Source organism: Apteryx mantelli, chromosome 3 (assembly GCF_036417845.1).
Source record: "Apteryx mantelli isolate bAptMan1 chromosome 3, bAptMan1.hap1, whole genome shotgun sequence".
In the NCBI taxonomy this organism is placed as follows: domain Eukaryota; kingdom Metazoa; phylum Chordata; class Aves; order Apterygiformes; family Apterygidae; genus Apteryx; species Apteryx mantelli.
Window position 1 is genome coordinate 41,145,081 of NC_089980.1, and position 25,451 is coordinate 41,170,531.

General features: G+C 47.2%; 1 protein-coding gene across 2 annotated transcripts in view; it reads left to right on the forward strand.

The window, feature by feature from the left end:
• Nucleotides 1–23,228, forward strand: part of LOC106485571 (uncharacterized) — a 62,738-nt gene extending 39,510 nt beyond the window's left edge. Inside the window, exons 4-5 of one of the 2 annotated variants that reach the window (XM_013943982.2) lie at nucleotides 5,567–5,620; nucleotides 23,025–23,228. In XM_013943982.2, coding sequence (XP_013799436.1) covers nucleotides 5,567–5,620; nucleotides 23,025–23,153 — 183 coding nt within the window. In that variant the 3' untranslated portion in view covers nucleotides 23,154–23,228. The remainder of the gene's footprint in view (nucleotides 1–5,566; nucleotides 5,621–23,024) is intronic. The other variant, XM_013943983.2, reaches the window with a different exon arrangement.
• Nucleotides 23,229–25,451: the final 2,223 nt, after the last annotated feature.

Here is a 25,451-nt window from a genome sequence, read left to right on the forward strand (position 1 = left end):
CTGCCTGTTACTTGTGCCCAATGCTGAATTCGACCAGCCTTTTGTTACAGAGCCGCACTGAGTAAACTATTCCTTGGGGTAGTCTGTCCTTTTGGTAGATTTCCCTTTCTTTTTGTTTACCAATTCCTGTCTGAAAACTTCTGCTGTGATTTAAAAAGTGCAGTTTCTCTTTACATTGTAGTGTTTCCTGGGGCATTGTAATGTTTCCTCTTTGGTTCTTTTTTTTTCTTTTCCAAACAAACAAAGCAACGTCTTCAATCTATTTCTATACTTATTTTTTATGATAGGCATTCAGACATCAATTTTTTATTTGGTCTGCTTAAAACTTTGTTTCCTGGCAAAGGCTTTAAAACTCTGCCATGTGTCAGTCAAAGTGCACCAGCCCTTCTCTGGAGGGTCCTCAGCAAAACTAGGGAAAGGCAAACTTCTGGCATGGTTGTTGTTCTCCTAAGTGCCTGGTCTTTGAGTCAAGGCACAGCACGTTTACTGAACATAGAGATTTTTGATTTTGAAGTCTTTTTCATTAAATTAGTGCAAACCCTTGCAAAATCTTTAAATCGGAATGAGGCTGCTGCACATCGATATTTAGCATTTGATGAAGCTTGCTAGTTTAATGTAAATTAGTAGAATGATGGTAGATAGGTAGGTAGATAGTAGAAGCTGGATTGAGAGTTCCTATGCACACTTGCACCAAATCAACTAAATTTGTTTGGAAAAATAGTAATAGTGAAACAGCATCTCACTGAAGACAGGCCCATAGGTTTAAAACTACCAGTAGGTAATAAAATTAAAAAAAAAATCAGCAAACAAAAGAGCTGTTACTCTGTCTTATGGAGGTAGTGAAAATGAAACCATTATAAAAATAGAAAAGTGTATATAAAAAGCAGACCTAAGAGGAAGAGTGTTTATTAATATACAGAAAGATATTTTATATTGTACACTTATTTAAGAGATTGTCCGTACTCTTAAATGTTTGAAAATTAAGCTATGATTAAGCCTTTAAATTGTTCATTGCAGGTTTTTAATACTTTTGAACTGCAGTAATGTGACACAAATTCATGCTTAAGGATTATGCTATTCCTAGAGTAACTTTGCCTTAAGAATAGCTATATTTTGTTTGTTATTATATTTTATAATACAGTTTGTGCATGCACCACTTACCGGCTGGGTTAGGTTCAGAACTGTTCAAATCAGTGTTAGAGGACTTAGAGCACTACTACTTAATTGGAGATTTCATCCAAAGCAAGGCTGAATTAAAGGGCTGTGCTTTAAGAGAAGCAGGGATGGTGTTTCATCTCTGCTGTTAATGTGGTATTTTGATGTGGCAGTGATGTGTAGCAAGGCTATATCAGCTCAGGGGTTCATTACAGTGTTTTATTCAGCAAATATGCAACCCTCTAAGGGATCATTTCCAATCCCTGCAACTTTCTTTTAAATCCAGGTCCAGGATGGAGGGAGTCACTGGGTTATGAACAGAAAGTGTTTGTGTAACAGGAGGTGGGATTGGTGGGAGGGTTCTTAGGCTGAGTTGATTCTGCTGTGTTCTGGGAGTTTAACCCTAAAATGTTCTAATTCGGCCTTATTTTTAAAGCAAGGCACAACTCCTATACCCTCAAAAAGACTTTCCATGTTTCCTTAGTCATTTCATTTCCTTCTTTTAAGCAGAAGCCACAGTAAATTATAAAATAAACTTTCCATCATGCAAATAATAGTACTTCCAAGTTCTAACTTTTGGCTCTAATGCCAACAGTTCTGTCTGACACCAACAGAAGGGACTTTTTAATTGAAATAGGGAGGCTGAGCACTGATGCTGCCTCTTTTTCTTCCATTTCCTTTTCTGCAGGTGGAAGAAAAGGTTTCAGAAACCAAACCCTACAGTTTATTCTCAGCTCTGCAACTAATATACTCTGTGACCTTGAGCAGATCACTGCTCCTCTTCTTGTCACAGCTCCCAGAAAATAACTTGAGAAACTACAACCGTGCTTCCAGATTGGCCTGGCAGTTAGGGGTAATCCCACAGTTACTAAATTGAATACATTACCTTTTTTATAGACCATTCTCCCTGGATTTAGACTACTAAGAGTCCTGTAGGCAAATAAATGTTATTTCAGCTATGTGAATAGGAATTAATGATCTCGTTGCTGACTTGTGACATGGAAACCTCTAGAGAGTTAGGATGAGAACAGGCTGCCTTGGAATGTCCCTGGGCTGTTGCTAGGCAGCAGTATGTTTTAGCTTCCTAATCTGAAAGTCTGTACTCAGGTTTGGGAAGGAATTGACTCTGGAAAGGGAAAACTGAGGGATGGAAAACCATACAGATACATGACTTTTTGTAAATCATGGCTTTACCATGCTGGGTGCATTGTGCAGAGAGCATGTGGCTACAGGTGAAGTAGAAGGGATTTGGTTTGATAAAGTAACACTTGGGAACTGGCCTTTTGTATTTTCATTTTTAGCTGAAGGATTGTGTGGCTAGCTTATTCTCCGTCCCTTCCTTCTCTCCCTCTATTTTGTCTCTTCTGAAGCTCTTGGATCCTTGTAGTGAAGCTGGAAGAGTGCAACATAAGTGCTGTTGCTCTGTTTCTAGTCTAAGTGGAAGTAGGAACACCCAGTAATTTCAGAAAGCTTATTCTGCTGAGGTTTATGCTGCAGCTTTACATGTGTATGTATCACCCTGTGAATGAGGGGATGTCATGCCTTGATTTTACTACTAAGTCCTTCAAGAGGCATACCAGAGATCATTATTAACCAACACAAATTCTTGTTGTCTAGGACATCCCACTCTTGCTGCACACTGTGACCTCTTTGAACTCTAGCAATAGTGGGAATAGTGTTAAGCTCCTCATAGGGTTAAAGCTCATCACTACAGCATCAGCTAAAAGAGCACCTCCATTTTCTGCCAGTAGTGTAGGACTTGGGATAAAACTGAGCACTTGAATTGCTCTTGGTGAAGTCTGACTGATTGTCCATCCACCCATAGGCTAATTCAAACTCTTCAGTCAATCTTTGTCATCTTCTCTAAAGGTAGCTGCACAGCCGCAATTGTTTTGCTCTGTTGTTCCTTCCTATGCATTTTAATAGGAGGCCAGGGTGAGTAAAATTAAGGTCTTGGTGCCTCTGCTAATTTGTAGTTGGGAAAAAATGTCTTTGTGGCACCCTGATGGAGTCATCAGAGGAGCTATGGATAGGACCTCCCTAGTCAGTGGATCTAGCTGGGTTGGACTGGAAGGTGCTGTACTTGCTCCCTGGCCAACAAAGTACCGGCGAAGCTGAGAGTCTCACCCAGAACCACACAGCTTGGTGTCAAGTGGGATGTGGTGGGGTATGTTCTGGTTGTCCAGGCCCTGCTCTAACAGTGATATTCTCCAAAGGATAGGGTTTGAAACCAGGAATCCTGATTCCCACTTTCATTGCTCAACCCCACTCTTTCTCTCACAGACTTTATTCCATCAGTGAGCTTTTGGATTGCGCTATCTAGCATACCTTTCCTCATCCCCACCAGGCAGCATTTCGCTGTGATTTATACAAAAAGCTTATGGTGAGACCAGAGTTTTGCAAGACCTCACGACTGTTCACTTTGTCCTTCTCTATACCCATGGGATTTCTCAGCCCCACCAGGTTCTCCCTTCCCCTGACTCTTTTTCACTGAGCGGTTGTGGAGGGTCTTAAAAAAGGCAGTAACCTCACAGCAAATGCCAGTCTTACAATAACTGCCTTGCAGCACAGCTGGGAACAGAGCTCTGCGTTGTTTTATAGGAATTAGCAGAGAATTACTTGCGTAGCTGGAGAGCACAGGCCTGGGTTAGTCTAGTTCAGCAGTTCTTTGTCTCCTTCCACTAGGTTTGTGCAAAGACCTGTTGGAGTCTTTTCTGGTTAGAGAGCTTGGGGCTGTGCTGACACAGGAGCCTGTGCTTCCAAGGCAGACCTAGGGGGCAGAGGCATCAGGGATGGCCACAGGGGAGCCCTTTGATGAATAATGAAAGCAGCAGTAAGATTCGCCTGCCAAAGGATTGAAAGAAAGAGCTCAAAATCCTTGCAGCATCACCCTTCTCCCTGACGTGTGCTTGGACAGTGAAGTGCACTTTCCTAAGGCCCCAAACAACTCACAGGTTTCAAGACATGCTGCAGTGCCTGTTTGTTTTCCAGGGATACAGTAGTCTGTAAGTGTGCTGAGGGTTGGATTTCGGGTCTGATAGGCTGATGCACATAGAAATAGCGAGTGGGTTTTCAGTCCCCTTTCCAAGGCCTGGACAGCAGTGTGGGTGTACACTGCAAAGATGTGTTCATGTGACATAAAATGATGGAAGCTGGTAGAGGAATGGGATTTTTTTCCTCCAGCTGAACTTTCTCTTGGAAACATAATAATTTTTCTTCACCTGAACTTTGGCTTCAGTTTTGTTTCTTGTGAGAGTTGTGTTGTTTTTTTGTTTTTTTTTAAAGCTTTCTGAGTTTCCAGGGCTACCTGCACTGTGTTGCTTTTGTCTTGTTTTCTGCTGGAAAAAGAAGGAAGACTACAAATAAGAGGGAGTGATGAAGCAGTAAGGCCTCACTGTTTACCCTCCACTTCAGTAGGATGGCGGGACATTTTTCCTCAAGTCTTCTGTCTTAAGAATTCCAGCTGAAAAAAACCTCAATTGCTTTGTTAAAATGAGGGGTGAAAAGTGCTTTCCCACACTTCACATAGTTTTCCAACTGTGAAGAATAGAAAGCAGTCAGGAGCTAGGAAAATCCATTATTTCTTTCAAAAGCTGATGGAGAAGTTTCTTCCTGACATGTCCTCACCACCAAGATTTTCACTATGAAAAAAGTAGTTGAAGTACTTTTTATGGAAAAACTGTTTTCTGTTGAAGCCTTGTTTTTTCACTTTAAGTGGTTTTTGAAGGAAAAAAATATTTTGCTTGCCAGCTTTCAAAATGTCACCTCAGAACTGGGATAGAGCTGCAACTCACCTGTTCATTTCTGTAGTTACACAGAATAATTGCTGTTTTAAGTATGTCCTGTTTGCTAAACTGTGCGGTTCGTATGTTATGACAACTTTAGTGGCTCTTACAGTATATGGCAAAGGCATTTAGGACTGTGGGCAGGTGCTTTTTACCTTGTTTTGTAATTCTAAATAAATAAACATAATCAAAATACATATTAAATAATGGGAACATCCACATTTACATTGAATAGACAATTTTTTTTTCATAAAAGGAAGAAAAATTCACCTGCTGCAGAGCAGAGTCTAACCACTAATGACAGAAATTAGGAAGAAACTTCCTTTTAGGCAGTTGTTCCATCGCTTTCTCTGTGGAACTGCTTGTACTTTATTTTAAAACATGGAGTACTGTGTCCAAAAGACTACAAGCTGGGCTGCTGGGCTAGAGAATCTCAGATTAGGTTGATTGCTTGATGGCCATCTCTGGTAATTCTTATAGTCCTGTCTTTCACATCTCACTTAACCATCCGTTCATCTTTTTTTTTTTTTAATCACATGTTGGTGAAAGGAGACTCCCTACAACATCCCTCTCTCCTGTTCCTTCCTGCTACTGCTACTAATCCCTGGATTCTGCTTCTCTTTCAGAAGATGCTGCTCAAGAAGAATTGTGGAGTGAAGACTAGAGTTATTAAAATTCGTGTAAGTTGCTGTTTTCTGGTGCAGTTCCTTCATCTTTCCACATATTTCTAAATGTGGTGATTCTCTTTGAACCTTTGAGCCCAGGAGATGATTTCTGGAGGTTTCCTTTGGCTTGATCAGCTGCATAACAAAAGCCTCTAATCTGGAGTATCGACTGCAGTTACAATTTAGGGTGGATGCTGATGAGGCTAATAATACACTGGTGTTTCCATTTTGGAGACCATAGGTTCAAAGATTCCTTGGAGTTAAGGTCTACATCCCTTGCTGTGAGTTCATACAGTTAAGGATAACTGCCCTGTAGGGTGTCATTTGGATCCTTCTTGACTGAGAAAAGTGTTGATCTGAGGTAGTAAGTGGTGTTCAGCAGGAGTGAGAGGTACTGGTAGATAGCTCTGGAAAGAGACTGTAGCTGCATGCTGCACTGACATCTGCAGAACTATATGGGACATGGGACTGGATGAGCCAGAGGAGAGAGCTATGTTGCTTGGAAGACTTTGCAGCTGGGATGCCACTGCAAGTGTCTGAACATCTCCTGCTTTTGAGTGCACGCATACCTAGCAGGGCTAGGTTTGCTCGAGACTCTCCTGCTTGTACTTTGTGTTGCCTGCACCTCTTAGTCCTTGTCTCTAGCACCCCATCCTCTGACTCTTCAGTCAACCTTTATTTCCTTTGTGGGTACCTTGGCTCTGTGTCAGTCAGTGCTCTATGGCATTGTGGCAGATCTGTGTGTGAGTTTGCATGCTGCAGCCAAACGACATGCCTCAGTCCACTGAGCCCCCTGTGATCCTCCACGTGTTTGTGATACATGGACAAAAACAGCTCAGGGAGAAGAAAACAGATGTCCCTTGTGATAGAACTGCTACTTTCACTGCAGTAATTATAGCCAGCAATGATGCCTTGAACGAGGGATGAATGACAGAACTAGATCCTTCAGGGTGTACACTTTGCCCAGCAGAAAATGGGACCGATGCCCTTGTGTACCTAGAAGTGCTACTGTGTCTCTCCATGCTGTTGTGTGCCCCTCCCCATCACTACTTTGTGGGTGAATTTGGGAGGAGGAGCAGATAGGGCTGGCCACAGTCTTGTGCAGAGCTGGATGGTATTTTTCTATTCCTCCTATGTCTTCTGCCAGGGCACTTCAATTCTGTCTTCTAGTAGCCCCGCCATGACCCGATACCTGATTGTACATATTAATCTTGGTCTATTATGTATTCTCTTGTGTTCCTGCCTGAATTGCTGTCAATGGAGCTATCTCCTGTGCCCTGTAAGCTCTCCCCAGACTGTGGCCTGTCCTTCAGACCTCCTGAGTGTCTAATCCTGCCACTTTGTTTTAGTGCAACTTGTTTGTCACCTTCCTTTTTCCCTGCCCCACATGCTTTTGATCTTGTCTTTTTTTTAATGTCCCTGGACTGTAGTTATTTCCAGTGAAGGTTGATAGCAGTCCCCCAGTCGCTGGGCTTTCAGTGACACCTCGGTGGGTCAGTTTCCCCTGACACCGTGAGCTCATTATTCCAGCTTGCTCTGTGCCCCTGGAGAATCTGAGAGACTGAATTATCCTTTTGCTCCCTACTGAGCCCACGTCAGCTTGCACTAAAGTAAATAGCAGAAACTGAGAGCAGGCCCTTCTGACAGATGGTGCAAAATCCGTGTTTCTCTAGTCAACCTTGCCAAGCTGAGACAATGCATCTCTCTACCTGAGGTGCCTGTGTGGTTTCCATGACAATAGCACATGATACTTCACAGTCTCTAGTTGGTTTTTCATGGTGGCAGAGCTGTTAGGTAAAGGAACATTTTTACTTCCATTTTTTGAAGTGATTGCAAATCCCCACTTTATGTATCCAGTGCAGAAAGGAGGCAGCAGGTCCTTGGCAGAATATCTTTCCGAGGTGCCTCAGCTCTGGAAACAGCTGGAGGGAGGTCAGTACCTCTGAAGGATGATGCTGTGCTCCCACCTCAAGCCAGCCAGTAAGACCTGCTTGGCACTGTGTTTCTTCTCAGTGGTGCGCAGTGATGGGACAGGAGGTGATGAGCATAACCTGAAACACAGGAAATTCTGTCTCTAAACATAAGAAAACACTTTTTTACTGTGAGGGTAGTTGAACACTTGAACAGGTTTCCCAGAGAAGCTGTGAAGTGTCTGTCCTTGGAGATTCTCAAAACCCAACTGGACACAGTCCTGGGCAACCTGCTCTGAGCAGAGGATTGGACTAGACGGTCTCTAGAGGTGCCTTCTAACCTCAGCAATTCTGTGATGCTAGGCTCTTGCTCAACTTTCAGTAACTGAGTCAGAGCACATCAGGGACCTTAGCTGACTAGGGAGGGCTGTTCTGAGCTGTAAGGAGTAAAATATTTTGAAGGGACAGCAGGAGGCAAGGTGAGACGCCTGGTTCTCTGCTGCTGGGGTTCTCTTGACACAGGTTCACAGTTGCGACTTTGGCACTGTGGTTAGAGTGGAGGAAATGAAGACGGACCTCTCATAGCAAGTGGGCTGACAAGCTGTGACAGGAGGAACCTGACAACTGTCTGCGTGTCTGAACATGAAATGTCACCATGTGCACCAGTTTGCTTGTTGCTTGTGTCGCTGCAGCCCTGAGAAGCCCTGCTATACCAGCACTTCTTTCTCAGCATAAGTAAAGAACATGCAGTCTCTTTCTGAACTCAGGTGGGCAGCAAAATCCAGACAGTGTAGAAGTGGATGGAGAGGCAGTGAATGAACTGATCTGAGGAGCAGGCAGACAGAAAAGCAGTGCTGCCTAATGGTTTGTGCAGGGGGTTTGAATCAAGGATCCCTGCTTTCTCCCCATGTTTCTGCTGCAGAATAGCTTGATGGGGAAAGGATTATGCTTCCCTCATGGCTTGTTTTTCCCTCCTGTGTGAGGGCGATGGTGATAGTGACTTGTCAGCCAGGAGACATGCTTAGCCCAGTAATGTCAATGAAGCATTTTCATACTGCTCTTGATGAGGACAGTGTCTCACGTGGTTGTGAGATAAGGCTGACTTTTAAAAATACCATCCTGACTGATATTTTTGTTGCCCTGACATCTTTGGGCTTTGCCGGTGTGTCAAGACACAAGGTGATGCTGTCTCATGCATCTTCCCAGCCATGCTGTTTGTCCCTCTCCTGCCAGAAAAGCCTCCCATGGGAATATCAGGTGGAGAGGCAGTATCTTTGTCCCCTGGCGCTGGAACACTGTTTCAGCCTTTGAAAATGTTCATGCTCCTCAGGAGTCTTTCTGGAGCAGATGACCTGGGCTGGATTTTGTTTTTGCACGTGCTGCTTTAACACTAAGATGCCACCCTGTCATTGTTCCCTGTACTTCAGCTTCCTGTGGGCCAGCTCAGGCAGTATTAGCCTACAGCCTTTCCACTCACCCAGCAGTTCTTCTTAAGCAGGATGGTGGGACAGTGATGTGACAAGTTTAAGAACCTAGACAGATTAAGGTAAAGAGATTAATAAACCTCCTAAATATGCAGTGACTCAATCATCTTTGAAACATTTTCAGGAGCAGCAACTGTGAGAGGTCACAGCCTTCTGTGAGGGGAAAAAAAAACATCTCCTCCCATCTCTTCCCCCCTCCCCCCCTAGTTTGTAGAGGATAAAGAAACAGGAGGATCAGCCCCAGTGGGCAAGCAAGCAGAGATAAATCAGAGGTGACAGTGCGTGTATGAAGTATGGATTTGTGCATAATGGATACATATAGCGTAGCACATGTCAGTACAGGGTGTGGGATAGGAGTGGACCTGCATGGGTGTTATGTGATGAAGCATGCAATGTGTGTGTGCAGATGTGGTAACCGGTGCCCCAAAGAGTCAGCCAGTGTAGTGTGTGTAAGTAGAAGCCAGTGTTAGGTGTGGATGAGAGGGGCACATGCACATGTGCAGGTATTTTAACATCCAGAGCCTGTCTGTGTGGTGCAGTGGGGTGTTGTGTGAAGATACTTTCTTAGCTCTGAAAGGACAATGACTGTATGAGCATGTGCTCATGGGGCATAACTGCCTCAGTCCTGGACCAGGCACAGTCAGCTGCAATTTTTCATGCAGCACTCTACTGGACTACGTGGAAAAGTCCACCACAAGCCATCTCTGTGAATGTGAATCTGAGACCTATTTTCCAGAATCTTTCAATAATACCACAAGTCTTTAATTCCCCAGACTCTCTTGGAATGAGGGTTACTATTCCATCATCTAGCCCTATTTTTGATCTTCCTTCACATACTCCTACAGGGAGTCTCTGAATGGGATTGGTGGAGCTGTGCTTATCTCAGCAGCAGTAGGTGGGTAGAAGACACAACTGGCAAGTCCCTGGGTATCTTGAGAGCTCATGTTGGGGCAGGCAGAGAGGGAGTAGGGATTTCAAGGCTGATCTGATAACAAGCCTGATCAGAGATGTTTTCTGCTATGTAAAAATAAAATAAGAATTCTAAATCGGAACATAAACCTCTTGTGCTCTTGCCTTGATCTTATCAGTGCATGAGAATACCCTCTGCTTGGACAGGGGCCAGATCCCTGGAATGAGTTCCCCGTTTCTTATCTCTAGTGTCTGCATCCTAAAAGGCCAGGGCAGAAACATGCTGGGTTTTCTTCTCTTAAAACAAGGGACCTTTTCAGCTTGGAGCTGAGCAGGAGATATGCTGGCTTGAGACAAGGGCCTGAGCTATTCACAAATGCAAGGCATAGTAGGTGACAGAGCAATATTGGTGCAAATCTCTGGTTCTGACTGCAGAGTAAGGAGCAAAGAATTCAAAAAGTCAGAGGACTCTGTGTACACACACACACACCTGTTGCCTCTTCCATCAGAGGCTCCCAAAGTGCTTTGCAAGCATTGCTGAATATAGCATCCTAGATGCAGATAAATATCATGATTGCAATTTCAAAGTGAATTAAACTGAGAAACCAGCAAAGAATGTGACTTGCCCAAAGTGAGACAGTGTGAGCAAAACTGAGGTTTTGAATTTGATCCTCAGACCATGTTTCTTGAGATGTATCTGTATTCATACATATCAACAGCCCTGACATCTCAGGCAGCAGAGATCCCAAACTGCAGCTTGCCAACAGTTTGTCAAACCCTCCTGATTGTCTTTACTATGTGACTGAGTGCTTAAACCCAAACTTGCCCCTGGAGGCAATCAGAGAGCCTCATCTCCCTGCCCAGTTGTGTCCTTGGGTTACTTACTGGGCAAAGTCCTCTCGTGGAGATTGTAATGCTCCAGTAACCTAGACAAGATACTGGCTCTTTGTCTCCTGTTGATGAGCACATCTCTGCTGAGCTCAATGAAGCAGGTCCTCAGCTAAATCAGGGCATGAATGGGTATTTGTCTGTTGGGGCAATCAGCACCCCCCGTGCTCCTCTCAGCCAAGCCGAATGTCTGGCTCTAGACACTGTTCTTTTTAGCCCTGCTTTTATTGGGTTTAATGGCAAAGCCCAGCCAACCTTCAGCCTGTCCATAGCAGCTAGAGGAGGAACTGCCATATGTCTCTTTTTTCGGCTTCATTAAAGAACATTTAATGCTACCTGCTTTTCATAAATTCCTGCCATGCTTGCCCTTGCCCCTGTTACATCATATAAGTGCTTGCATAATAGCCATTGTGGAGTGACTGAGAGCTCTGTAAACCAGACAGCACTGAGAAAACAGCTGGTGGTGAGTTAGAACTCCAAGACCCTGTTTTCAGCTCTGCCCTTGCCTTGTGTTGTGATTGTGGTGTGATACACTGCTCGTGGGAGGAGAAAGGCTCCTACTCCTCCTGAAGACCTGAAGCTGAAGAACAGGTTTAGTGCCCTCCAGGATGAGGAGGAGATGGGCATGGCTGCCAGGGAAGTACCTGGGACAACAGACCCTGTGCCCTGCCGGAACGCCCGGAAAAAGCGGCGGGTGATTGTTGTGGGGGACTCCCTGCTGCAGGGGACGGAGGCATCTATCTGTCGACCTGACCTCTTGTCTAGAGAGGTTTGTGGCCTGCCGGGGGCTCGTGTGAGAGATGTCATGCAAAGACTGCCTAGGCTCGTCCATTCTTCAGACTATTACCCACTGCTGCTCTTCCATGTGGGCGCCAATGACACCAAGGGCAAACTGGAGACCATCAAGCAGGATTTCAGAGCTCTGGGGATGGTGGTCAAGGGTCTGGGAGCCCAGGTCATCTTCTCCTCAATCCTGCCAGTGAGGGGGATGGATGAGAGGAGGAGGAGACGGACTTTCCAGGTTAACGACTGGCTGCGCCGCTGGTGTTGGCAACAGGGTTTTGGTTTCTACGACCATGGGACCCTGTTTGAAGATCGACAACTGATGGCAAGAGATGGGATCCACCTCACGAGGCGGGGCACGCGGGTCTTTGCCAACTGGTTGGCCAACATGGTAAGGAGGGCTTTAAACTAGGAAAGATGGGGGAAGGGGAGAGTTATAGTGCCAGGGTAGTTGGCAAAAGACTGCTCAAGTCAGGATGCCTCCAACAGGTGAATGCAGCCAGGGAAGTGCGCATGGGATGTGGCTATGGAGGACCCTCTTTTACCCCTCCTGGGAAACCTGCATGCTCGATCACCTCTCTGAAATGCCTGTACACCAATGCACGCGGCTTGGGGAACAAACAGGAAGAACTAGAGATATGTGTGCGGTCGCAGGGCCATGATCTCATTGCCATTACAGAGACATGGTGGGATAGCTCGCATGACTGGAGTGCTGTCATGGATGGCTACGTGCTTTTTAGGAAAGACAGGCCAGGCTAGCGAGGTGGTGGAGTTGCTCTTTATGTGAGAGAGCAATTGGAATGTATGGAGCTGTGCCTAGGGGTGGATGAAGAGCGAGTCGAGAGCTTATGGGTAAGGATCAAAGGGCAGGCTAGCATGGGTGCCACTGTTGTGGGTGTTTACTACAGGCCACCTGATCAGGATGAGGAAGTCGATGAGGCCTTCTGCAGACAGCTGGAAGTAGCCTCACGATCCCAGGCCCTGGTTCTCATGGGGGACTTCAACCACCCCGATATCTGCTGGAAAGACAACACAGCTAGGCACAAACAGTCCTGGAGGTTCCTGCAGAGCATTGGTGACAACTTCTTGACACAGGTGGTGGAGGAGCCAACAAGGAGAGGTGTGCTGCTGGACCTCGTACTAACAAACAAAGAAGGACTGGTGGAAGATGTGAAGGTTGGGGGCTGCCTTGGCTGCAGTGACCATGAGATGGTGGAGTTCAGGATCCTGCGAGGAGGCAGCAGGGCACCAAGTAGGATCGCAACCCTGGACTTCAGGAGAGCAAACTTTGGCCTCTTCAGGGACCTACTTGGAGGAATCCCATGGGTGAGGGCCCTAGAAGGAAGGGGTGTTCAAGAGAGCTGGTTAATATTCAAACATCACTTCCTCCAGGCTCAAGAGCGGTGCATCCCTATGAGTAGGAAGTCAAGCAAAGGAGGCAGGAGACCTGCATGGATGAGCAAGGAGCTCCTGGCAAAACTCAACCAGAAGAAGGAAGTCTACAGAAAGTGGAAAGGGGGACAGGCCACTTGGGAGGAATATAGGAATGTTGTCAGAGTATGCAGGGATGCGACGAGGAAGGCTAAGGCCCGTTTGGAATTAAATCTGGCTAGAGATGTCAAGGACAGCAAGAAGGGCTTCTTCAAATACATCAGCAGCAAGAGGAAGACTAGGGAAAATGTGGGCCCTTTGCTGAATGGGGTGGGTGCCCTGGTGACGAAGGATACAGAGAAGGCAGAGTTACTGAATGCCTTCTTTGCTTCAGTCTTTACTGCTCAGGCCAGCCCTCAGGAGCCCCAGATCCTGGAGGCAAGAGAGAAAGTCTGGAGAGAGGAAGACTTTCCCTTGGTGGAGGAGGAGTGGGTTAGAGATCATTTAAGCAAACTTGACACCCACAAATCCATGGGCCCTGATGGAATGCACCCATGAGTGCTGAGGGAGCTGGTGGACATTATTGCTAAGCCACTCTCCATCATCTTTGAAAGGTCATGGAGGACAGGAGAGGTGCCTGAGGACTGGAAGAAAGCCAATGTCACCCCAGTCTTCAAAAAGGGCAAGAAGGAGGACCCAGGGAACTACAGGCCAGTCAGCCTCACCTCCATCCCTGGAAAGGTGATGGAGCAGCTCATCCTGGAGGCCATTTCCAAGCATGTGGAGGACAAGAAAGTGATCAGGAGTAGTCAGCATGGCTTCACCAAGGGGAAATCATGCCTAACCAACCTGATAGCCTTCTATGATGGAATGACTGGCTGGGTAGATGAGGGGAGAGCAGTGGATGTTGTCTACCTAGACTTCAGCAAGGCTTTTGACACTGTCTCCCATAGCATCCTCATAGACAAGCTCAGGAAGTGTGGGTTAGATGAGTGGACAGTGAGGTGGATTGAGAACTGGCTGAATGGCAGAGCTCAGAGAGTTGTGATCAGTGGCACAGAGTCTAGTTGGAGGCCTGTAGCTAGCGGTGTCCCCCAGGGGTCAGTACTGGGTCCAGTCTTGTTCAACTTCTTCATCAATGACCTGGATGAAGGGACAGAGTGCACCCTCAGCAAGTTTGCTGACGATACAAAACTGGGAGGAGTGGCTGATACGCCAGAGGGCTGTGCTGCCATTCAAAGAGACTTGGACAGGCTGGAGAGGTGGGCGGAGAGGAACCTCATGAAGTTCAACAAAGGCAAGTGCAGGGTCCTGCACCTGGGGAGGAATAACCCCTTGCACCAGTACAGGTTGGGGGTTGACCTGCTGGAGGGCAGCTCTGCGGAGAAGGACCTGGGAGTGCTGGTGGACACCAAGTTGACCATGAGGCAGCAATGTGCCCTTGTGGCCAAGAAGGCCAATGGTATCCTGGGGTGCATCAGGAAGAGTATTGCCAGCAGGTCGAGGCAGGTGATTCTCCCCCTCTACTCAGCCCTGGTGAGGCCCCATCTGGAGTACTGCGTCCAGTTCTGGGCTCCCCAGTACAAGAGGGATGTGGCACTACTGGAGCAAGTCCAGCGAAGGGCCACAAAGATGATTAGGGGACTGGAGCATCTCTCTTATGAGGAAAGGCTGAGAGAGCTGGGCCTGTTTAGCCTGGAGAAGAGAAGGCTGAGAGGAGATCTTATCAACGTGTACAAGTATCTGAAGGGAGGGTGTCGAGAGGATGGGACCAGACTCTTTTCAGTGGTGCCGAGCGACAGGACGCGAGGCAACGGGCACAAACTGAAACACAGACACTTCCATCTGAACATGAGGAAAAACTTTTTCACTGTGAGGGTGACAGAGCACTGGAACAGGTTGCCTAGAGAGGTTGTGGAGTCTCCTTCTCTGGAGATATTCAAAACGCGCCTGGATGCAATCCTGTGTAACGTGCTCTAGGTGACCCTGCTTGAGCAGGGGAGTTGGACTAGGTGATCTCCAGAGGTCCCTTCCAACCTCAGCGATTCTGTGATTCTGTGATTCTGTGATTGGGGTTGCGGGGCTGGTTAGGAACGGGCGGGGATTGGGGGGGAGTGGCGCAAAGTAGAACGGTGATTAAGACTGAGGTGCAGCCCCATGACCAGATGCCCTGGGGGCAGCGCTGTGCATCCGTGGTGGCTGTGCCTGGCTGTGCTGCTGTTCAGGGGTCAGTGAGCACTGGTTAGGAAGGGCTGTGGAGTGGCAAGGCAAGTTCCACAGAGAGAGGATGCCAGAGATTCATTAGCCTTTGGGTCACGCCTGGGTGATGGAGCAGAGAGAGAGGGGTAAGAGACAGCTGAAGGTCACAACACAGTGGCAGAGCCACTGTGTTTTCTGGCAGTAATGTCAAGTCCAAGATGGTAGGTCAGGCACATCCTTTTACTGCCACATCTAGGGCCACTGCAGTTGTTCCCTGCTCCCCTCTGTTCACATGGCTGTGAGAACCTAGCACCCATTTCCTCTCCAGTCCCTAGTGCTATAATCCTCTTTTCCCACACACCTCTTCCATAATGCACCCACTTCCTGCGCTTGGCTTCCAAGGCTGGAGCGGTTTGTCCAGAGGCAAGTGCACTGTGTCAGCATCTGTTCGCAGCCTGCTCATGCCAGGATAATTAATACTCACTTTGCAGTTTTAATTTGCGTTCCCTTTAAGTTGAAAGCATAGTGCTGCTTTATGCCAGCCTGTCTGGCTGGAGGGAATCAGGTTGCCCTGGCCGCCCACAAACTGGAGGCTTCGCATGCCCAAGTATGCCCCACGCACCAGCTTTGTGAGAGCGCTGGGACTTGGGGTTCCTGGCCTGAATGGAGAAGAACTGAGGGGCAGACAGTTTTGATTCCTCTGGAGGGAGGGAGAATGTTCCTGCTGCACAAGGGAGGGTTGGAGATGGGAAGGTGAGGAGGAAGCAGAGGACATGGTCATGTTGTTTTTGTACAGTTCAAAACTTGTGAAGACTCTGCTCAGGTGCAGTTGAGAGAATAAGGGCCAGATTGTGCTGTGCCTGTGCTTGTGTTTACTGGGAGCTTCCCTTTTACGCCTACGCCTGCTCCTGCTCAGGCATACATGAACCCTGGGGCTTGTGCAGGGACTGCTGCAGGTGTGCATATGCAGGGAAGCACAGGCCATATTGGATCAGAGGAGGAGAGAAGGTAGGGATGAGGCACAGCTCACTAGCCAGGGGGTGTGGATGCATTCACATGTTCACAAGATATTTGTGTGGTATTTAGAGTGTGATTTGCACTGGGACTCTGAGGCAGTGAGTTCCACAAGTTAATCACTGAACACTGACAAGCCTGCTCCTCTGAATGACCCTTCTGTCCCCTTTCATCATGCAGCCTCTGTCCTTCAGATTGTCAGGCAAGCAAAATCAAAGCTTGCAGTCAGCTTTTTCAAAGACACATCTCAAAGATGTGTGAGAGAGAGAAGAAGAAAGGCTTGTTACGCTGGTACCAGCAGGGACCCATAGCTGGCCTGTTTCTGCTTTTGGGCAAGTGACCAGCAAGCATCTGTTAGGCCCTTTGAAGTGCCTTCCAAAAAAGTTCGGTGTTTTCTGTCCAGTGGCACCTCTCTAGGTCTGGTAGTTGCCATCTGACAACTCTGCACACACGTTTGCAAATGTTGATGGTTTTTTTTTTTTTCCTTTTTAAGAGGAAGAGTGATGTGTCTGTAGACTATTGAACTGGTTTTAGCAATATGGTTGCACAGAAGGAAGTAGGTGTTAAGCAGCCTTATGTTGGTGGAGAAAGACAGGCCTTTCTCTCACCCTTTTAGGGAAGGGTAATGGAGAAAACAGAAAAACAGTGCAAACTGCAAAGTTCTGCTCTCCCTCATCAGAACAGCATTTGGAGTTGATCTTTCTTTTCCTTGGAAGAAAAGAAAGAATAGTGATCCCAAAATGAAGTTCTGTCATGCTCTGTCTTCTGCCTGTTCCCTAAAATTAAGCTATATAAAAAACCTGAGGGAGAAGGAGAGACTTTCAAGAGGGGAGTGGTATGCATTTGAAAAGTTATTCTTTGAGCCGCTCCAGGTTTGTGACTGGAATAAATAGTTAGAGCCCTATTGGAGTTAATGAAGAAGCAGTGAGATGTGAATTGCTGCTCCTCTGGAGGAGCTGGTCCTGCTTGTCAATGACTATGTCTTTAAAACTGCCTGAAGCGAGACTGTAATTGAAAGGAATTACCTCTCATCAGAAGATTGCAACACGTAGCTGTTAATTAATTCATCCTGGCTGCATGACTGCAGTGTATATATTTTACCCCCCTTCTACAGAGGAGAAACTGAGGCACAGATGAAGGGAAGTAGCTTGGTCAGGACTATGCTCTGATTTAGAGATGTAGCTAAGAGCAGGCCTTGAGGTCCTCCTCCCTTGCTCACAGTTGATGGTTTCAAACATCAACGTTGAAGTGTCACCAGTTTCTTTTTAATTACCTGGCAGGGGTGAAAGGAAGCAGGACAAAGTGGAATTAAAAATGCTGTATCTGTAAATGCTCTGCTGTACAGTCAGACAGCCTTCATTCTCTATGTGTCCTGAATATGGCACTACCTCTGGCTGTGTCCACTCCTAGGCAAGGCAGCCGTCTCACGAACAGGCAGCATCACGGGCAGACATCTGCCTTTGCCAAGGCTCTTCTGGGGATTTATTCCTTTCCACACAGGGAGGTGGTGGGAATCGGATGTGCCTTTACAACTTGCAATTACATGGTGCCTTTCATCCCAGAGGACTTTAACAAGAGTGTCTACAGACTGCAAAGGAATCACTCACCCACCACTGAGAGACATCCACCACTGGAAGGCAGCAGCCTTTCAACAGAGCTCAGCAGCGTTTCCTAACTGCATAGGCCCAAGGGTAGAAAAGGAGGGACTCCTGTGTTGGATTGGCCCTGTGTAGGAAATGGGTTGACAGGGTGCACAAACTGATCCGATTTTGAATCATGCCAGGATACTAGAGCTGACGCCCTCCCTCTTATGAAAAAAGACCAAAGAGCATTAAGCAGAGCTTGGTTTCGTGTCACCCTTAACACACCATTCCCTTCTAGCACATTGTTGTGTTAGGTAACTTCATTTTCCCCCCTCCTTTGGGGACTGGCTTTCCCACAACTGAAAGCATGCTTGGAGTTGTGCTTGCCTTCTCTTCACCCAAAGAAGAGAAACGTGTTTCTGTGGAGTCATGAGTCCAAAATTAAGTTATTTCACAATCTGCATTTTGGGTATTTTCCCAGACTTCACAGGGGTAAGGGAGGGGTATTTAAGAACAAATGTGGGTTTATATTAGTAAATTTACTCCTTACCTGCTTATCTTCTTTCTATGTACTTTTTCCTTGCTGAAATGTACTGTTATGTTACAAATGGATTTATGGGGCAGTTGCCCATTCTTCTGTTGTCTGAGAGTTGCTAATATGATTTAAGCTCTGCTTTTCTTCTGTATTATTTAACCTCTATGTTTTTCTTTGGGGCAACTGGATCCAGTCACCATCTGTACCATCTTCGTTAATGTGTTTCAGATATGTTTCAAACCTGGCTGCTTGTTTGCCACCTGTATTTAATGGTGATAATACAGTTGGTGACTACAGTACAGATTTGCAAGAATGTACATGTGGGAGTGCATATATGAAGAAGGGAATGTGTGCGTGCCTGTGTGTATGCTGACAAGCATCCGTGACTGAGGCTGTCTGTGCATAGTTACCTGAAATGTGGGTAACACAAATTAGCTCTCTTTGGAGTTAACTGAACTCAAATGGAGTGTGCAATGAAGTAATCTGAGTGTCCGCAGGTACTGAAACTAGCTTCCTGCTCAGGGCAGTTGTATAAGCAAGTGATGATCTGTGCTCCCTTCAACTGTCCTCTGTATACTGGTAGAGCTCAGTCCCATCCAAGGCCCCACTTGGCTTGAGTTATGGTGTGAGTGGACAGGATTCATATGAGCAGGGACTGCTCTCCTTGTAATTTTGAAGTCAGAATGTGGTTGGCAAGTGCATGGAGGAGTGTGTAACAAGTAACCAGGGAAGTATTTGTGTACCAGGAAGAACGAGGCTTGTAAGAACAGATAAGCATGTGCACAGAAGCATGTGCAAGTGAACATGAGTGTGTTTGATGGAGCACACATCTAAGCATGTGTGCCCTCCTGCCAGCAGCCAAGTGATTGTATCTCAGGCCATTCTCCAGCTGTGTAAATACATTGCTTAACAAATTGAGGGCTCTGGTTAATGATTGCTATTAGCACAGGCCCCATATTAGGCTCCATTTTGTGCAAGTTACCCAGCTGCCTGAATGCCATTAGAGTGAACACATTGGCCTTTAATGTCAAGTGTGGAGTGTTTGCTCTCTGAGGAGCCTCTGCAGGAGCTGACCCGGGGTTGCTCAGCAGGGGCCGTCAAGCAGGTTTGTGGAAAGCTCTCCAGAGGCCTGCTGTGGCAGGAGCAACGCAAACAGCCTTCCTTAGTAAAACTGATGTCCCCAGCATCGCAGGCTGCTCCTTAGTGCCCAAGGGGAAGGACAGGCTGGCTAGGACACTTTCCCTAACTATAGAGAGGCAGTTGGCCCGAGCAACAGGATGGGAGGAATGTGTTCGCCTCTCTGGCAGCCTTCCCTAGCTCTCATCTTTCTGGGAACAAATCCACAGAGCTTTGCCTTGCACTACTCATCAGAGCCAGACCGCCACATGCTGTGATCCCAAATGGTGTCATGGACTAAGCCAGATCAGGGTTGGTCATCCCTAGAGCAGGATATGTGCTCCAAAGAAAACATGTATTTCTGCAAGAAGAGAGTCAAGTGATTTGGTGCTGGTGTTCTGGGGCTCTTTCTTCCCTCCAGCAAGGCCCCTAGTAGAGGTGCTGTCCTGACAGTCTTGGAATAGGTATAAGGCAGACCCCTCAAGGTATTATTGGTTGCAGATCAGTCAGGCTGTTCTCGCAAGGGCAGCTGTGTTACTGCCTCTCCTATACCTGTAGTTAGACATAGGGCTGCTTTTGTGCCCTCACCTGTTATTGTGGTGGTTGGGCTGTTGAAAGCCATTGTCTTGCTGTTACCTGGGGGTTGCCACAATGAGGAGATAGGATCAGGTGCAGCGTGAAGCAGTACTTGCAGCTGTCCAACTGCCTGTGAATCTCTCCATCCTCCTGTGTTTTCTCACGTCCCTGTCCTTTACCTTGGCCCTTGTTCTGTGCTGTTTCCCCTTGCAGTGCCCTAGGAAGGCACTCTGCCCCACACATTGGCCCCAGAAGGCACAGAGAGTGACCCCCGGGCTCCTTCCTACTCAAAGCCTGATGAGTTTTGTGGATGACTTTCATCCTTCCTCAGGACCCTTCTTTCCTCAGCCTCTTCTCCATCTGCCATCTGCCAGAAATCAACTGATTCAGCTGCCTTCCTTAATCCCATCTGGCATTTCAAAATGGAGGGGACTGCCAGGTTCTTTGTTCCCTTTCCCTCTTGGCACTGACAGGGAACCTTCTCTGTTCTGGAGAAGGACAAATGTGCTGATTTATTCTGCCCCTTAGCTTTGAATAGGGGTTGCTATGTTACCCTCCAGCTCTGAGGCTTGCCAGAGCGCACACCATATATAACCCCACAGCAGGTGGCTATTGAGTAAAGGCCCTTAAATCTGCCTCTCTTGTTTCTTACGCTGCTGGCCAAGGTGTCAGGGGGATGTAGCAGGGCATGATTTGCTGGCCGAAACTCTAGGCACAGCTGATGCCAAGCATCATGTTGGCATTTTCCATTCTGAAGTGCCCATCTTAATTTGAAGAGGAAAGATCAACTAGGCAGCAATGCTCTGCCCACACTGACTTTTAAAGAGGCCCTTTTTAAAAGGAAAGTTGTTCTGTGGGGCCAAACCATGACCAGGATCCCAGAGGTACAAGCTACCAGATTCTGCTGCAGCATCTGGGACCTGGCTTTGACACTTTCTTAGTTCTCTCTAATTTGGCATGACTGGGTGAGCCTGACCATTTGGGCAGCTTGCTGGGAAAACTTGTGTGTGCCTGTCCTGTGATAAGTTAAAATCCAGCCAGAGTAGGGGCAAGTGGCATCAAAAGGCTGATATGTGGTTGCAACTATATGTTAGATCTGACCTTGAAGTGTCAAAATGATTATCTTTCTTAGAGGAGACAGTAGAGTTGATAATTCTTTGCGAAAAGGTCCCTTTGTGCAGTCTGGGCATGGGACACCAGGGATGTTCCTAGGAAAGGTCTAGAAGAGGAAGCAGGGAGACATCTAACAGCAAAGCCCAGGGCTAAAGGAGAGCAGCTCAGCTTCCCTTTCACTCAGCCTTTCCCATCCTCCATAAAAACAATGGTAAAGCCCTTCCTGGCAGAGATGGGAACAATATGAGGGTATGGAGCATTTAAATGCATTTCTGAGCCGCTGAACTCTCCAGCATGTGGCATTTGGTAGCTCGCACCTATCTCTGGGGTGTGAACTCTGAGATGGTCTGTGCAGGAGCATGATAAAGTACTCTGCTGGCCAGGAGACCAATGGGACTTCCTCTCCTGGCCAGAACATGTTCGTGAAGCATCCACCCTGCTGGTGTTTCTGTTTTCCAAAGGCAAAAAAGAAAATAAAGTCTCCAAGAAGTAAATGAAAAACATTTCCTATGTAATGGGGTGTAATTGCTTCTTTGGCATTGTAATTCCTGTCCCAGTGGATCCATAGATCCCAGCGCGGCCTAGCGGAGAATAGCATTTCTAACCTGTCATGACATGGGTACATGGGTATTTCTGGCCTCCTCACTCTGGATTTGGTCTGACCATGCTCTGGGGACAGGGAAGAGGAAGGGGAGAGAGTGATCTTTGGAGACCATGGTACAAACCAGACTGTGAGGCCTTCAGGTGGGCGCCAAGCATATCTGAGCCGTTTCTCACTGTTTTGGGAATGTGTTGGCTATAACATATCACAGGTTATCCCAGAGCTCTGCAGATAACATCAGCTGTTGTAGGTCCCACGTGTGTGTACCCATCTTGCAGCCAGGACTGTTCTGGGATTCTCTCTTCATTTATTTTTCCTTTATTTGTAAACCATCCTCATTCAGGGAAGTTCCCTTGCAAGAGGCCTGGATGGCAACTCCAGCGTGAGAAAGAAGGCTGGCTTGGGTGTCTCCTTCTAGCCTAGACCTAAACCTAGGGAAGGCATGATTTCCAAAAGTGTCAAGCCTCTGGCCCTTTGGCTGATTTTCACAGGAGCTGGAAGAGCTCCAGAGCTCCTGAAAATCAAGCTTGCTAAATGAGGAGCTTCCCCAAAAAGCCAGTCAGACGCTTCTGGATGTGAAGTGACTTCAAGAGAGAAAATTCTGGTTGTGCATTACAGTGTAGAAAGAGCAGAGAGACTGTAAGTGGATTAGAAATGAGAGAATTTAAGCAGAAAATACAATTTGTTAGAGGGAAAATAAAACCAGATGAGGAGACGCAATAGATAAAATAGGAGAAGAAGCAGTGATGAAGCCCAAACTGGAGACTGCAGCCAAAATTCTGGAGAGTTTCAGTGTGTCTAGGACTTTATAGATTGAGAAAGGGTGATTTGTAAATCCATATTAGACAGTTGTCAAAACATAGGACTGAAGAATGAGTCTTCAGAGGTAGCCTAGTTTGTCTCCCTACTTAAAGTGTAGTAGATCTTACTTTAAGGCCAAATGAATGTGAATTTAGCTCATCCATGTGATACCTTCTGGCAGCTATGCTGTTCTGGCTCTGGGACTCCAAATGGATCACTGTATATCCTCACCCCATTTTACATACGTGAGTGGCTACAGGCAGCCATGGGTCCTGGTCATGTAGGTCCCAGGGACCTCAGTCTTGAAGGGGGTGATATGCTTTTCTTGAGAAGAGTAGGAACGAGGCAATGAGGAAAGCACTTAATTGCTTATGCTAGTGTCATTGCTGCAAGTACCAAATGGATGTGTGGATGACCACACATTCAAGGAGGTGTGACTGTACCAGAGAGTGGGGTGTCAGGACTTTGAAGCAAGAACTTCACTGCTGGCAGCTTACGTGAGCACTGACTTCATCCCTCTTTGTATTCCCCTGCAGAGCATCAACGGAGGCCGCCCGCCACCCCACTTTGTGTATGATCCATCCATCTTTGCCTTCCGTTCCCTCAGCACCTTGAAGCCGCTGAGCCCGATAGCTCCAGTGGAAGAACCGTCATGTGCCTACTGAAGGAGTTTCTCCAAAAACCTCAGGAACTGTCAACCAACTGCCTGCCTGGCAGGGAGAAGGGGAGGGGGTGATGCCCAAGGGGATGGGTGGGGGGAGAAGGGGACAGTGGCATGTCTTTGCAATACAACCTCTCTGGCAGCAGGAAGCAGATGGCTCTGCAGCAGTGCCTGGTTTCATACCATCACCACATCAGTGTGGTGGCAAATGGAGAGATTTGTCTTTCAGGGCAAAATGAGCCAGTCAAGTTCACAAACCACACAGGTGGCCATCAGGGCAGTGTCAAACATGTTGGATGTGGTAGTTGAAGATATCCCTGAGAGGTTTGGTGACTATCATGGCCTACATGGCAGCAGTGATGAGGAGTCAGGTTGTGAAAGCAAGTCCAGTTGGTTTTCCAGGAGCCTACAGTGCCCTACAATGGTTTGCTATAGACCAAACCCTTCTCCTACTCAGAAATGATCTCAGGATTGGAGACAGATGTTAGACAGGGCAGCCTGCAAAGCAAGGACGGCTCCTCTTTCACATTGTTAAAATTGCATTCACTTTAAGCTCTCCTGAGTGGAAGACTCTGGGAGATGGAGGTGGAGGGGGTAACTGGCAAATCTGTAGGTGCATGTCCCAGTTGGTGTGCTGACAACTCATTGATCTCATCTGAAAATGGATTGAAATGAGAGGCACAAGCAAATGAAGGATTATGTTCAGCCATCCAAGGAAACTTGGCACCCACCTTCTGTCTTCTCATGGCACTGTCAGAGAAAAGGACTTGGGGGTGATTGTGTGCTCTTGGATCTCATCTCTGTTGAGGCTGTCTCTGTTCTAGGATATGGAATATTTGTCCATAGCATTATCCTTATACCCTGCTGCCCATAAGTGATGCTGTTTGTAGCTGGCATCACCAGACTCAACTAAATCAAATGTATCTGGCAGGCCTTCTAGCCTCCTGTTATACTGGCTATTAAATTCAGATCGGCCCCCAGTGGAGCAAGTATACCCAGATGTAGCATGAAGTGGGAGAATGGGATCTCTGACTTGTAGCTGACTTGTAGCCATCTGTTGGTAAAAGAAACAGGAGGAAGATTTGGAGGATGCTGTGAGCCACTTCCTTTCTGTAGACACAGTCCTAAGGCAATTAGGACCGTGCTAGGCCTCATTGCCACTGGAATTTGATTGGGTTCTGGCCTTGCATGCTTTGTGCTACAAGGCAGCAGCTAATGGGAGAAGCTCTCAGCTCTCTTGGTGAGGCAGAGGAACAAGGCATTTCCCCCTGCTGCACCTGATCAGTCCTTGTTGCCAGCCTCTGGTGAAGAGAGTAACCTCTTCTTCTAGGCATTCCCCACCTTGAGCCTGTATCTGGCTGGGCTCAAGGGAGAGCAAGTAGTTTACTCCTTGTCTGGATCAAGAGGAGCAACTGTGAGTAATAGAAATCAATTTTATTTTTAAATATGCTCCAGTGTGGAGGTCTTTGATGCCACTCTTTGGATGAGACCAACAGTCAGTCCAGCTCCCAGTAGGAGGGCCACACAGTGATCCAGCATTGCATCTGGTACTTTCTGGGCCCTTCACTGAGACTCTTGGGGAAAAGCCCAAAGGCCTTATAGGCCTGAGAACCCAAATTCCCCACCCCTGCCTTCCTCCCTCCCCAACTGCTTCTCACTCAGGCAGGCAGAGCAGTTGGGCAAGGTGGTGAGGGGACGCATGTCCTGATGCTGCCCTGACTCTGCCTGCCCTTTGGCTAAAGACCTTCACAGCTGTGCCACACCCTGCACCAGCACTGCCTCCAAGGGGACTGCTTTGGTTTGTTGGTGAGGTGCCTCTGGCAAAGCCTTTGTGAGTCCCTGCAGAATTCACTTCCTCCAAAACAAGGCTGATTCCTTTCTTGTTTCCTCCCACCCCTGTAGAGATTCTGCTTATCTCATTTTGATGACACAGCTCAGCTTTTTAACTGCTGCCAGATCAAACTGACCATTGCAGGACAGGAACTGTTACTTCCTTGGACCAAACCTCTGTGCTCAAGAGGAGGGACAGCTGTAGTCTGGTACCCATCTTCTGAGAGGCATGTTTCACGTGCAGACGGCTGGAGTGACAGCTCCCTGCCTCTTGCCAGTGCTCCCAGACTTCACTCAGTGCTGCTGAAACGGGAGCTGCAGAGGTGCTTGGCCTAGGACACATGTTACTACCAGCCTACAGGTGCTGCAGGCTGCCTTCCCCTGGACAGAGGGGGCCCAGGAGGTGGGAGCAGGGAACAGAGATGTCCTGCCAATATCGTTGCCTTCTAGTACTTTTGTAACTTTTCTCTCT